This window comes from Haliotis cracherodii, unplaced genomic scaffold (assembly GCF_022045235.1).
Source record: "Haliotis cracherodii isolate W230 unplaced genomic scaffold, xgHalCrac1.p SCAF_4, whole genome shotgun sequence".
In the NCBI taxonomy this organism is placed as follows: Eukaryota; Metazoa; Mollusca; class Gastropoda; order Lepetellida; family Haliotidae; genus Haliotis; species Haliotis cracherodii.
This window is the reverse complement of record NW_027266297.1, coordinates 7,840,184-7,854,362: the sequence shown is the minus strand read 5'-3', so window position 1 is coordinate 7,854,362 and position 14,179 is coordinate 7,840,184. Positions and strand designations below refer to the sequence as shown.

General features: G+C 39.8%; 1 protein-coding gene across 1 annotated transcript in view; it reads left to right on the top strand.

Moving 5' to 3' along the window:
* Positions 1-4,319: 4,319 nt before the first annotated feature.
* LOC139480173 (uncharacterized) overlaps positions 4,320-14,179 on the top strand; it is a 38,979-nt gene continuing 29,119 nt past the window's right edge. Inside the window, exons 1-2 of the mRNA XM_071263205.1 lie at positions 4,320-4,361; positions 6,589-6,682. Coding sequence (XP_071119306.1) covers positions 4,356-4,361; positions 6,589-6,682 — 100 coding nt within the window. The 5' untranslated portion in view covers positions 4,320-4,355. The remainder of the gene's footprint in view (positions 4,362-6,588; positions 6,683-14,179) is intronic.

The window sequence follows — 14,179 nt, the reverse complement described above, 5'->3', positions numbered from 1 at the left end:
TGCCACGTCATGCTACTATTTCTGGAAGGCGCGTTAACACGATAAAAACATTGCCGCTTTTAACGGTTTGTATTTCAACGAGTCTTCTGTTTCCTTATGTTTTGTTTGTGTGGAATAACATTTAATACATCCTTCAGGAAATGGTCAATTTGCATCTTATTTAATAAGCAAGAAGGTTATTACCGACAGTAAGTAAACTTAGAGTAAGTGCTGGCTGTTACATTCCTCACACTATCTGAACGGCCCTGTCACTATAACATTAAACTTGTAGTAAAATCAATCACTCACTATATTCCAGCTATAGGATAGCAATCTGTAAATAATCGAGTCTGGACCAGACAGTCCAGTGATTGACATCTTGAGCATCGATCTAGGATACGATGATATGCATCAACCAATTCAGGGTGTCTGACCTCCTGATCCCGTTAGTCGCCTCTTACGAAAAACATGGGTTGCTGAAGACCAATTCTAACCCGGATCTTCATGGGTCAGAATCAATTATAAGACGATAGGCAAAACTAGAATGGAAACAACTCACATGTGTTTTTTCAACAGTCATTATTATTCATACAGTTTCGGTGAAGCTGCTTTTGATTGATTACAGTCAATAAACTATAACTAAAATGATTTTTCTTTTGCATGGCATGCTCGACCCAAGGGGTGGTTGATATGGGATAGATAAGAGTAGGATTAAACATGTCCGAGGATTTTGTGACATTTAAAACTATCATCCAAAGTTTTTTTATCCTGCTTTTTACCAAAAAATAATTTCAAACAACATTAAGCAGCAATTATATCTTTCAAACAGACTTTCCATGAATCTTAGGCAACGGGCGTAAAATATCTCCTCGTGGCGTACATGCACTTGAAAAAGAACTTCATTAAAGCATTGTGATTTATCAGCGTCTCTGTAGCCTGGTTCGATCACAAGGTTACAGATACGAAGGTGTCAAGTTCAAGCCTCTGAACTATAATGAACACAGTTGTCGTTTGATGTTACATCATTCCGTTAATTTCTTTAGGAAGACTGTGTTCAAATGCGAAAACTATATCTAGCGAGTGACGGTACATTATGTTACAATATCACGGGAACTTGAAAATACAATGTATTAACTGTGACATCCCCGTATGGTGGGGCGTTAAACGCAAAGACCGAACGATCACATCCAAAAGTGCAAGAGATATGGCAATCTTTAATATGATAAAAAGGTACAGATAATGGCCGTGAGAATTGAAATTATTTTTAAGGAAATAGCAAACTTAAACCCATTTTCATACAATGGACTTGTCCGACATTCCCGAGATCGGATTGTATTCAGGGAGTCATCATTAATTAAAAACGGGTAAATATTTTCAAAGCTTGTTAATTGTATTGTCATCCTTAAAGAGGCTACCCACCCCCCACCCCCTAACACCCAACACACCCCCACCCCACCCCACCCCCTCGTAGTTCATTCTCACTGCAGCCTTTTATTGATCGATAAACAACTCCCGTGAAAACTGTTCATTGTCATGTCACATAAGGCCACAATGTTGCGCTTAACTCAGCATCTCGTGTGACCGCCCGTGGCAGCGATCGCGGCTCTGCATCTCCTCGGCACTGACTGGATAAGTGTACGAAATCTGTCCTGCGGAATTCTGCGACATTCTGCTTGTAACGCCTGGGCCAGTTGTGGGAGTGTCTTGGCGTGTATTGACGTTGACGTACACATCGATCGAGTTCATCCCAGAGGTGTTCGATTGGGTTGAGATCTGGAGATCTTGACCGCCAGGGCAAGCCGTCGATGTTGGCATTATGTAGGTAGTCTACCGTGCCACGAGCTGTGTGCGGTGGGGCGTTGTCCTGTTGAAACAGCTCCCTCTGGCGGTCAATGATTGGAAGAAGGTGAGGTTGAAGAATTTGATTCATGTAGCGATACGCTGTCAAATTCCCCTGAACCACAACCAAGTCAGATCTCTCTGTGTAGGACATGGCCACCCACACAATGACACTACCGCCACCGAAAATGTCGAATTCACGTACACAATGTGGGGCAAAACGCTCATTTCGACGACGATAAACACGTTGTCTTCCATCTCGCCGGTGAAGAAGAAATCGTGATTCATCGCTAAACCACAACTCGTCCCCAGTTTCTCAAATTCCAAGGCTGTAAGGTATGGCACCAGCACAAGCGTCGCTGTCGATGGGTCTGTTGCAAAACAGGGACGATAACTGGTCTTCTGGGTCGGATTCCAGCCTCGCGAAGATGGCCCTGTGTAGGGATGGAAACTCTTGGTCGGCCGGTCCTTGGAGGGTCTGAAGTGGAATTGAACTGTTTGTATCGGTCCCAAAGGCGGCAAATGGTGCTGTGGTGGACGTTGAAATGGCGTGCAACAGAAGACTACGATTCAACTCTTTGGATACGTCCTACGGCGATGTTCCGATCGGCTTATTGGCCTATGCTTGCCTTTTTATAGCCACTACCACGAGTTTGTCGAATATCACCCCACCAACATTTTCCAATAACATATATCCAAATTATATACCGGATGTTTTGTATAGTCAGGTTCAATGAACTACATACTACCTGTGCGTTTCCATTTTTGAAACGTGTATTTCACATTTGGACATAATCTTCATGAAGAAATGAACGGAATGATGTGACATCAAACGACAAATGGGTTCTATATAGTTCAGTTACTTGAACTTGAAACCTTCGTATCTGTAACCTTGTGATCGAACCAGGCTACAGAGACGCTGATAAAGAACTTCTTTTTCAAGTGCATGTACGGCGCTAGGAGATATTTTACGCCCGTTGCCTACGATACATGGAAAGTATGTTTGAAGCATAAAATTGCGGCTAAATGTTGCTATTTCTTTCAGGTAATAGTAGGATAAAATTCATAGAATGAGTTTTAAATGTCACAAAATCTCCGGACATGTATTATCCTACACTTATACACTAATGAATAATGATGACTATTAAAAACGTTTTGACGTCCTTAATGGCCATTACTTCACAATGTGTCATTTCGATTCTAGTATTGCCTGTAGTCTTATAATTGATTTTGACCCATGAATGAGTGAATATGGTTTTACGGCGCTTTTAGCAATATTCAAGCAATATCACGGCGAGGGTCACCAGAAATGGGCTTCACACATTGTACGCATGTCGGGTATCGAAACCGAGCCTTTGGCGTGACAAGCGAACGCTTTAACCACTAGGCTACCCAACCGCCCCTTTTGACCAATGAAGATTCGGGTTACAATTGGTCTTCAGCAACCAATTTGCAAGCAACCCAAATGGCGACTAACGGGATCGGTATGTCAGGCTCGCTGACTTGGTTGATGCTTGTCATCGTATCCTAATTTTGAAGAACTATGCTCATGATGTCAATCACTGGAATGTCTGGTCAAAACTCGAATATTTACAGACCGCCGTCATAAAGCTAAAACATATGTCGGAGGGGAAACGTCCAGCTCCAGCATATACAATACTCCTTCCCAGAGTGATTACATTCCTCTACATCTTCTTGGGTATTAGCTGAATGTTTAAGACCTGTTTAGAAATGTGAAATTTGTTTCCAGAGCCATTGTCAAATGATCGATCCTTTATAAATAGAAAGGCTTCACACAAAGGGTCACAAGACTGCGGTATTTCGAGCATGGTCATCCATCCAACAACACTCCGCCGCTGACGTTGCTTAAAGGAAGTCATCGAGCCATACCCAAAGACTGGAAGACCTAAATAACAATTGCCAATTTCGACTTGTACCACATGTTCCCTTGGGGATTTGTTTAGGGGAACAATTGCCTTGCCTCTGTATGTGTTTGTGTCGGGCTCCACAGGTGGGACAGGAGACACTCATTCACCTTTTTGCAAACACCTGTTATCATCACTATGTGATAGTGATCCATAACAAATGCTTATGCTATAGTCGTAATCGTACAATACACTTATATAATTATGGAAAAAAGCTCATTCGTGTTTATTTCAGAGATGGGAGCGGTCGGGTAGCTTACTGGTTAAAGCGTTGGCTCGTCACGCCGGGTTCGATTCCCGACATGGGTACAATGTGTGAAGCCCATTTCTGGTGTCCTCCTCCGTGATGTTGCTGGGATATTACTAAAGGTGGCGTAAAACCAAACACACTCACTCACATTTTCAGAGATGAACATTGCTTGCATTTAATCAGCAATTACAGTGCTTATTTCCCTAATTACCCAATAACTCAAGAATGTCATGTGATGAAGTGTGTCATTGTGTGTACACGTCGTCGGCAGTGAGGCCAACGTGATACACTAAAATACACCTACTTAAGTTTTTATCAGTGCTTCACTCAATTGATAACGACGGACTTTTTACAGCATCAACATGAAGGTAAGCAAACACTTACACTGTATTCTCACACTTATAATATAAAACAAACATATACATGTTAAAAGTTCATTCATCCTTATTTATGTCTTACTATGTTATATTTGAATATATCGTATGAATTTGATAATTTGAACCTGGCACTATGTTTGACATAATGGCGACTAAAATATCATCATAACTTTTTGTAAATATAACACAATCTTCACAGTTATTTAGTTTATTCAGGAGCATATGTCTTTGCCCTGTTTTGGCTGGTATATATGTCGTATAAATTGGTATATATACCTATACTCATAATATAGTCATCCTATATCACACATATATCGAGGGGTGACAATAATTAGGGTATGGGTATTTGTGTCATTATTATCTGAAGACCTATATTTGACATGCTGGCGATTGAAATTATTATTTGTAAGAAATCACTAATGACACAATTACTATCGATGTTGGATAGCTGTTAGTATATATTTGTTTATGTTGTGCGAAGTAAAGTTTTCTTCGTGTCCACGCTTTCGTTAGAGATAGAATATGTTTTTGTGTCACGGTCAATGCTTTTTAATAATCCTAATTAAAATCCTAAGATGAAAATTGTGTCACATGGAGACTCATCCACTGGACAACAGTTAAATCAGACAGCGTTTGATATAACCTTATCATATACAGTCCTTACAGATAAAGTACCTTTGCCCTGCACGTCCTCATTGTACTAACTATCTTCTCTGTGGATAGTGGGGTAGCCTAATGGCTATAACGATTGTGCCTTTTCTGGTATCCCCGACATGATTTTGCTGGAATATTGCTAAAACAGCATAAAACCAAACTCACTCACTCTTATCCAGGTTAATAGAGACTTGGATATTCTGGTCCTCTAATATATTAGTTCATCTGATATTACAGTAAAACAGCCATTTAACAAATACCTATTTACTTAAATCGTTGGTTCTCCACGACGACGATCCGGTTCGATTCAGTGACTTCAGTTTGTAAATCCATTGTTGCTGAAACATATTTAACCACACACTTTACAGTATGTACAGCAAAACTAACAATGTCATCCTTATTTCCCTCATGAAAAGTAAATGTTAAGGTATTTGTATATGGGTGAGTGTGTGAGTTTTTAACACTCACGCCACTTTTAACAATAGTTCACGGTGTCAGCTAAATGTGGGAGGAAAGCCCAAGTGATCCAGGTCTCAGCAAAGGTATGGTGTTGACACACCTAGAATAACTAGAACATAATCGGGACGAATCGGTATTCGAACCCACGATCATAGGTTTCTTGCGTGCCCAATGGACGCAACTTTGCACAGCGAATTTTAGGCGCCTTAGACGACTGGGCCACCCGTGCCCCCTGTACATGTACGAATGAATAACATCATTACATAGGTACATTACATTACATACCATAAACTCATCATATGACGTCAAAGTTGATAAATGCACTGACGTATTCATTTTGTGATCTGATCACCCACGTGAAGTCGTACATGTTTACCAACAATATCCATCAATCACTTCAAATAAAAACGTTGTTATATGATTAAAACACATTTCACAAATATGTGCAATATCTTCATGAACATGCTTAAATAGTGTATATTTCTTTTCTTAAAATATCTGGATGTACAATGATGACAAGCATACATTGATTAGAATTCTATTAATAATTTAGAAAAGCGCATCAATATGCTGGTAATCCTGTGTCTACATCAACACGAAATAAGAAAGTTTCTCTTAAGATATCTTCTTCACCAACTGTACATATTACCCTTATTTTACCAATAAAATACACAATAGCTACCTCGAATGTGCTCGTTCATAAATATAGCACTTCAATTAAATAACTATTCCATTCATTGGTGCCGATGTACTCAATTATGTTAACAATATTCAAGGCAACTAACGCGCTATACAAATGTTATATGGTAAACATGTGGGGGACATTTCCAAATTAGACACTTCTATGACAAAAATGATGTCCGATACAGTTCCCTATTTTGACTTGTACCATGTTTTCCCGTTTTATTCAGGTGAACAATTAACTTGCATGCATGTGTTTGTGATGGATGCAGCAGTGGGGCAGGCTATGCTCACCTTTTTGCGAACACCTGGTATCGTTGTTAGTTTGATAGTGGTTTCAGACGACATGCTTATTATAGGGTAAGTTTGGACTAGATTATGGAAAGGAAAGTTGGATGTTAGTTGATTCTCCTGTTGATTGTAGGTATTGTTACTTTTTGGACTATGGCTAGTGTCGGCGCACACCAGCACGGCCCAGGTGTGTACATTCGCCGCATCCGCAACAGTCGGCCCGAACGGTGAGCATCCCGCGACAATCATATATAGGTGCCCGGTTGAGCTATGATAGCCTGATTATTGTTGGGTCCACCTCTGTCCTGATAAGATAATACAGTGTACATATTATCTCGGATGATTGGTGTACAACGAAAAGCCCCAGTAACGCTGTTAAAAAGAGTAAAGGAAATACGTTAATGTTATTTATTATGAAACACATTTACAAATTATCTTATACTTGTAAAGGGACGCCAGAAACAACATGACATCACAAAGCCACATGATTCAGCAAGTCTACAACATGACATCACAAAGCCACATGATAGCGCAAGTCTACAACATGACATCAAAAAGCCACATGATTCAGAAAGTCTACAACATGATATCACAAAGCCACATGATTCAGCAAGTCTACAACATGACATCACAAAGCCACATGATTCAGCAAGTCTACAACATGACATCACAAAGCTACATGATTCAGCAAGTCTACAACATGACATCAAAAGCTACATGATAGCGCAAGTCTACAACATGACATCACAAAGCTACACGATTCGGCAAGTCTACAACAGGACATCACAAAGCCACATGATTCAGCAAGTCTACAACACGACATCACAAAGCCACATGATTCAGCAAGTCTACAACATGACATCACAAGGATACATGTTGCCGCAATTCTACAACATGACATCACAAAGCCACATGATTCAGCAAGTCTACAACATGACATCACAAAGCTTCATGATTCAGCAAGTCTACAACACGACATCACAAAGCCACATGATTCAGAAAGTCTACAACATTACATCACAAGGATACATGTTGCCGCAATTCTAAAACATGACATCACAAAGCTACATGATTCAGCAAGTCTACAACATGACATCACAAAGCCACATGATTCAGCAAGTCTACAACATGACATCACAAAGCCACATGATTCAGCAAGTCTACAACATGACATCACAAAGCCACATGATTCAACAAGTCTACAACATGACATCACAAAGCTACATGATTCAGCAAGTCTACAACATGACATAACAAAGCCACATGATTCAGGAAGTCTACAACATGACATCACAAAGCCACATGATTCAGCAAGTCTACAACATGACATCACAAAGCCACATGATTCAGCAAGTCTGCAACATGACATCACAAAGCCACATGATTCAGCAAGTCTACAACATCACATCACAAGGATACATGTTGCCGCAATTCTACAACATGATATCACAAAGACACATGATTCAGCAAGTCTACAATCTGACATCACAAGGATACATGTTGCCGTAATTCTACAACATGACATCACAAGGCTACATGATTCAGCAAGTCTACAACATGACATCACAAGGATACACGTTGCCGCAATTCAACAACATGATATCACAAAGCCACATGATTCAGCAAGTCTACAACACGACATCACAAGGATACATGTTGCCGTGATTCTACAACATGATAACACAAAGCTACATGATAGCGCAAGTCTACAACATGACATCACAAAGCTACATGCTTCAGCAAGTCTACAACATGACATCACAAGGATACATGATTCAGCAAGTCTACAACACGACATCACAAGGATACATGTTGCCGTGATTCTACAACATGATAACACAAAGCTACATGATAGCGCAAGTCTACAACATGACATCACAAAGCTACATGCTTCAGCAAGTCTACAACATGACATCACAAGGATACATGATTCAGCAAGTCTACAACATGACATCACAAGGCTACATGTTGCCGCAAGTCTACAACATGACATCACAAAGCTACATGATTCAGCAAGTCTACAACATGACATCACAAAGCTTCATGATTCAGCAAGTCTACAACATGACATCACAAAGCTACATAATTCAGCAAGTCTACAACATGACATCACAAGGCTACATGTTGCCGTGATTCTACAACATGATATCACAAAGCTACATGATTCAGCAAGTCTACAACATGACATCACAAAGCTACATAATTCAGCAAGTCTACAACATGACATCACAAAGCCACATGATTCAGCAAGTCTACAACATGACATCACAAAGCCACATGATTCAGCAAGTCTACAACATGACATCACAAGGATACATGTTGCCGTGATTCTACAACATGACATCACAAAGCCACATGATTCAGCAAGTCTACAACATGACATCACAAAGCTACATAATTCAGCAAGTCTACAACATGACATCACAAGGATACATGTTGCCGTGATTCTACAACATGATATCACAAAGCTACATGATTCAGCAAGTCTACAACATGACATCACAAAGCTACATAATTCAGCAAGTCTACAACATGACATCACAAAGCCACATGATTCAGCAAGTCTACAACATGACATCACAAAGCTACATGATTCAGCAAGTCTACAACATGACATCACAAGGATACATGTTGCCGTGATTCTACAACATGATATCACAAAGCTACATGATTCAGCAAGTCTAAAATATGATATCACAAAGCTACATGAGTCAGCAAGTCTACAACATGACATCACAAAGCTACATAATTCAGCAAGTCTAAAACATGACATCACAAAGCTACATAATTCAGCAAGTCTACAACATGACATCACAAGGTACATGTTGCCTCAATTCTACAACCTAACATCACAAAGCTACATGATTCAGCAAGTCTACAACATGACATCACAAAGCTACATGATTAAGCAAGTCTACAACATGACATCACAAAGCTACATGATTCAGCAAGTCTACAACCTAACATCACAAAGCTACATAATTCAGGAAGTCTACAACATGACATCACAAGGCTTCATGTTGCCTCAATTCTACAACCTAACATCACAAAGCTACATGATTCAGCAAGTCTACAACATGACATCACAAAGCCACATGATTCAGCAAGTCTACAACATGATATCACAAAGCTACATGATTCAGCAAGTCTACAACATGACATCACAAAGCCACATGATTCAGCAAGTCTACAACATGACATCACAAAGCCACATGATTCAGCAAGTCTACAACATGACATCACAAAGCCACATGATTCAGCAAGTCTACAACATGACATCACAAAGTTTCATGATTCAGCAATTCTAAAACATGACATCAAAAAGCCACATGATTCAGCAAGTCTACAACATGACATCACAAAGTTTCATGATTCAGCAAGTCTACAACACGACATCACAAAGCCACATGATTCAGCAAGTCTACAACATGACATCACAAGGATACATGTTGCCGCAATTCTACAACATGACATCACAAAGCCACATGATTCAGCAAGTCTACAACAGGACATCACAAGGATACATGATTCAGCAAGTCTACAACATGACATCACAAAGCTACATGATTCGGCAAGTCTACAACATGACATCACAAAGCCACATGATTCAGCAAGTCTACAACATGACATCACAAAGCCACATGATTCAGCAAGTCTAGAACATTACATCACAAGGATACATGTTAACGCAATTCTACAACATGACATCACAAAGCTACATGATTCAGCAAGTCTACAACATGACATCACAAAGCTTCATGATTCAGCAAGTCTACAACACGACATCACAAAGCCACATGATTCAGCAAGTCTACAACATGACATCACAAGGATACATGTTGCCGCAATTCTACAACATGACATCACAAAGCTACATGATAGCGCAAGTCTACAACATGACATCACAAAGCCACATGATTCAGCAAGTCTACAACATGACATGACAAAGCCAAATGATTCAGCAAGTCTACAACATGACATCACAAAGCCACATGATTCAGCAAGTCTACAACATGACATCACAAAGCCACATGATTCAGCAAGTCTACAACATGACATCACAAAGCCACATGATTCAGCAAGTCTACAACATGACATCACAAAGCTACATGATTCAGCAAGTCTACAACATGACATAACAAAGCCACATGATTCAGGAAGTCTACAACATGACATCACAAAGCCACATGATTCAGCAAGTCTACAACATGACATCACAAAGCCACATGATTCAGCAAGTCTGCAACATGACATCACAAAGCCACATGATTCAGCAAGTCTACAACATCACATCACAAGGATACATGTTGCCGCAATTCTACAACATGATATCACAAAGCTACATGATTCAGCAAGTCTACAATCTGACATCACAAGGATACATGTTGCCGTAATTCTACAACATGACATCACAAGGCTACATGATTCAGCAAGTCTACAACATGACATCACAAAGCCACATGATTCAGCAAGTCTACAACATGACATCACAAAGCCACATGATTCAGCAAGTCTACAACATGACATCACAAGGATACACGTTGCCGCAATTCAACAACATGATATCACAAAGCCACATGATTCAGCAAGTCTACAACACGACATCACAAGGATACATGTTGCCGTGATTCTACAACATGATAACACAAAGCTACATGATAGCGCAAGTCTACAACATGACATCACAAAGCTACATGCTTCAGCAAGTCTACAACATGACATCACAAGGATACATGATTCAGCAAGTCTACAACACGACATCACAAGGATACATGTTGCCGTGATTCTACAACATGATAACACAAAGCTACATGATAGCGCAAGTCTACAACATGACATCACAAAGCTACATGCTTCAGCAAGTCTACAACATGACATCACAAGGATACATGATTCAGCAAGTCTACAACATGACATCACAAGGCTACATGTTGCCGCAAGTCTACAACATGACATCACAAAGCTACATGATTCAGCAAGTCTACAACATGACATCACAAAGCTTCATGATTCAGCAAGTCTACAACATGACATCACAAAGCTACATAATTCAGCAAGTCTACAACATGACATCACAAGGCTACATGTTGCCGTGATTCTACAACATGATATCACAAAGCTACATGATTCAGCAAGTCTACAACATGACATCACAAAGCTACATAATTCAGCAAGTCTACAACATGACATCACAAAGCCACATGATTCAGCAAGTCTACAACATGACATCACAAAGCCACATGATTCAGCAAGTCTACAACATGACATCACAAGGATACATGTTGCCGTGATTCTACAACATGACATCACAAAGCCACATGATTCAGCAAGTCTACAACATGACATCACAAAGCTACATAATTCAGCAAGTCTACAACATGACATCACAAGGATACATGTTGCCGTGATTCTACAACATGATATCACAAAGCTACATGATTCAGCAAGTCTACAACATGACATCACAAAGCTACATAATTCAGCAAGTCTACAACATGACATCACAAAGCCACATGATTCAGCAAGTCTACAACATGACATCACAAAGCTACATGATTCAGCAAGTCTACAACATGACATCACAAGGATACATGTTGCCGTGATTCTACAACATGATATCACAAAGCTACATGATTCAGCAAGTCTAAAATATGATATCACAAAGCTACATGAGTCAGCAAGTCTACAACATGACATCACAAAGCTACATAATTCAGCAAGTCTAAAACATGACATCACAAAGCTACATAATTCAGCAAGTCTACAACATGACATCACAAGGTACATGTTGCCTCAATTCTACAACCTAACATCACAAAGCTACATGATTCAGCAAGTCTACAACATGACATCACAAAGCTACATGATTAAGCAAGTCTACAACATGACATCACAAAGCTTCATGATTCAGCAAGTCTACAACCTAACATCACAAAGCTACATAATTCAGGAAGTCTACAACATGACATCACAAGGCTTCATGTTGCCTCAATTCTACAACCTAACATCACAAAGCTACATGATTCAGCAAGTCTACAACATGACATCACAAAGCCACATGATTCAGCAAGTCTACAACATGATATCACAAAGCTACATGATTCAGCAAGTCTACAACATGACATCACAAAGCCACATGATTCAGCAAGTCTACAACATGACATCACAAAGCCACATGATTCAGCAAGTCTACAACATGACATCACAAAGCCACATGATTCAGCAAGTCTACAACATGACATCACAAAGTTTCATGATTCAGCAATTCTAAAACATGACATCAAAAAGCCACATGATTCAGCAAGTCTACAACATGACATCACAAAGTTTCATGATTCAGCAAGTCTACAACACGACATCACAAAGCCACATGATTCAGCAAGTCTACAACATGACATCACAAGGATACATGTTGCCGCAATTCTACAACATGACATCACAAAGCCACATGATTCAGCAAGTCTACAACAGGACATCACAAGGATACATGATTCAGCAAGTCTACAACATGACATCACAAAGCTACATGATTCGGCAAGTCTACAACATGACATCACAAAGCCACATGATTCAGCAAGTCTACAACATGACATCACAAAGCCACATGATTCAGCAAGTCTAGAACATTACATCACAAGGATACATGTTAACGCAATTCTACAACATGACATCACAAAGCTACATGATTCAGCAAGTCTACAACATGACATCACAAAGCTTCATGATTCAGCAAGTCTACAACACGACATCACAAAGCCACATGATTCAGCAAGTCTACAACATGACATCACAAGGATACATGTTGCCGCAATTCTACAACATGACATCACAAAGCTACATGATAGCGCAAGTCTACAACATGACATCACAAAGCCACATGATTCAGCAAGTCTACAACATGACATGACAAAGCCAAATGATTCAGCAAGTCTACAACATGACATCACAAAGCCACATGATTCAGCAAGTCTACAACATGACATCACAAAGCCACATGATTCAGCAAGTCTACAACATGACATCACAAAGCCACATGATTCAGCAAGTCTACAACATGACATCACAAAGCTACATGATTCAGCAAGTCTACAACATGACATAACAAAGCCACATGATTCAGGAAGTCTACAACATGACATCACAAAGCCACATGATTCAGCAAGTCTACAACATGACATCACAAAGCCACATGATTCAGCAAGTCTGCAACATGACATCACAAAGCCACATGATTCAGCAAGTCTACAACATCACATCACAAGGATACATGTTGCCGCAATTCTACAACATGATATCACAAAGCTACATGATTCAGCAAGTCTACAATCTGACATCACAAGGATACATGTTGCCGTAATTCTACAACATGACATCACAAGGCTACATGATTCAGCAAGTCTACAACATGACATCACAAAGCCACATGATTCAGCAAGTCTACAACATGACATCACAAAGCCACATGATTCAGCAAGTCTACAACATGACATCACAAGGATACATGTTGCCGTGATTCTACAACATGACATCACAAAGCCACATGATTCAGCAAGTCTACAACATGACATCACAAAGCTACATAATTCAGCAAGTCTACAACATGACATCACAAGGATACATGTTGCCGTGATTCTACAACATGATATCACAAAGCTACATGATTCAGCAAGTCTACAACATGACATCACAAAGCTACATAATTCAGCAAGTCTACAACATGACAT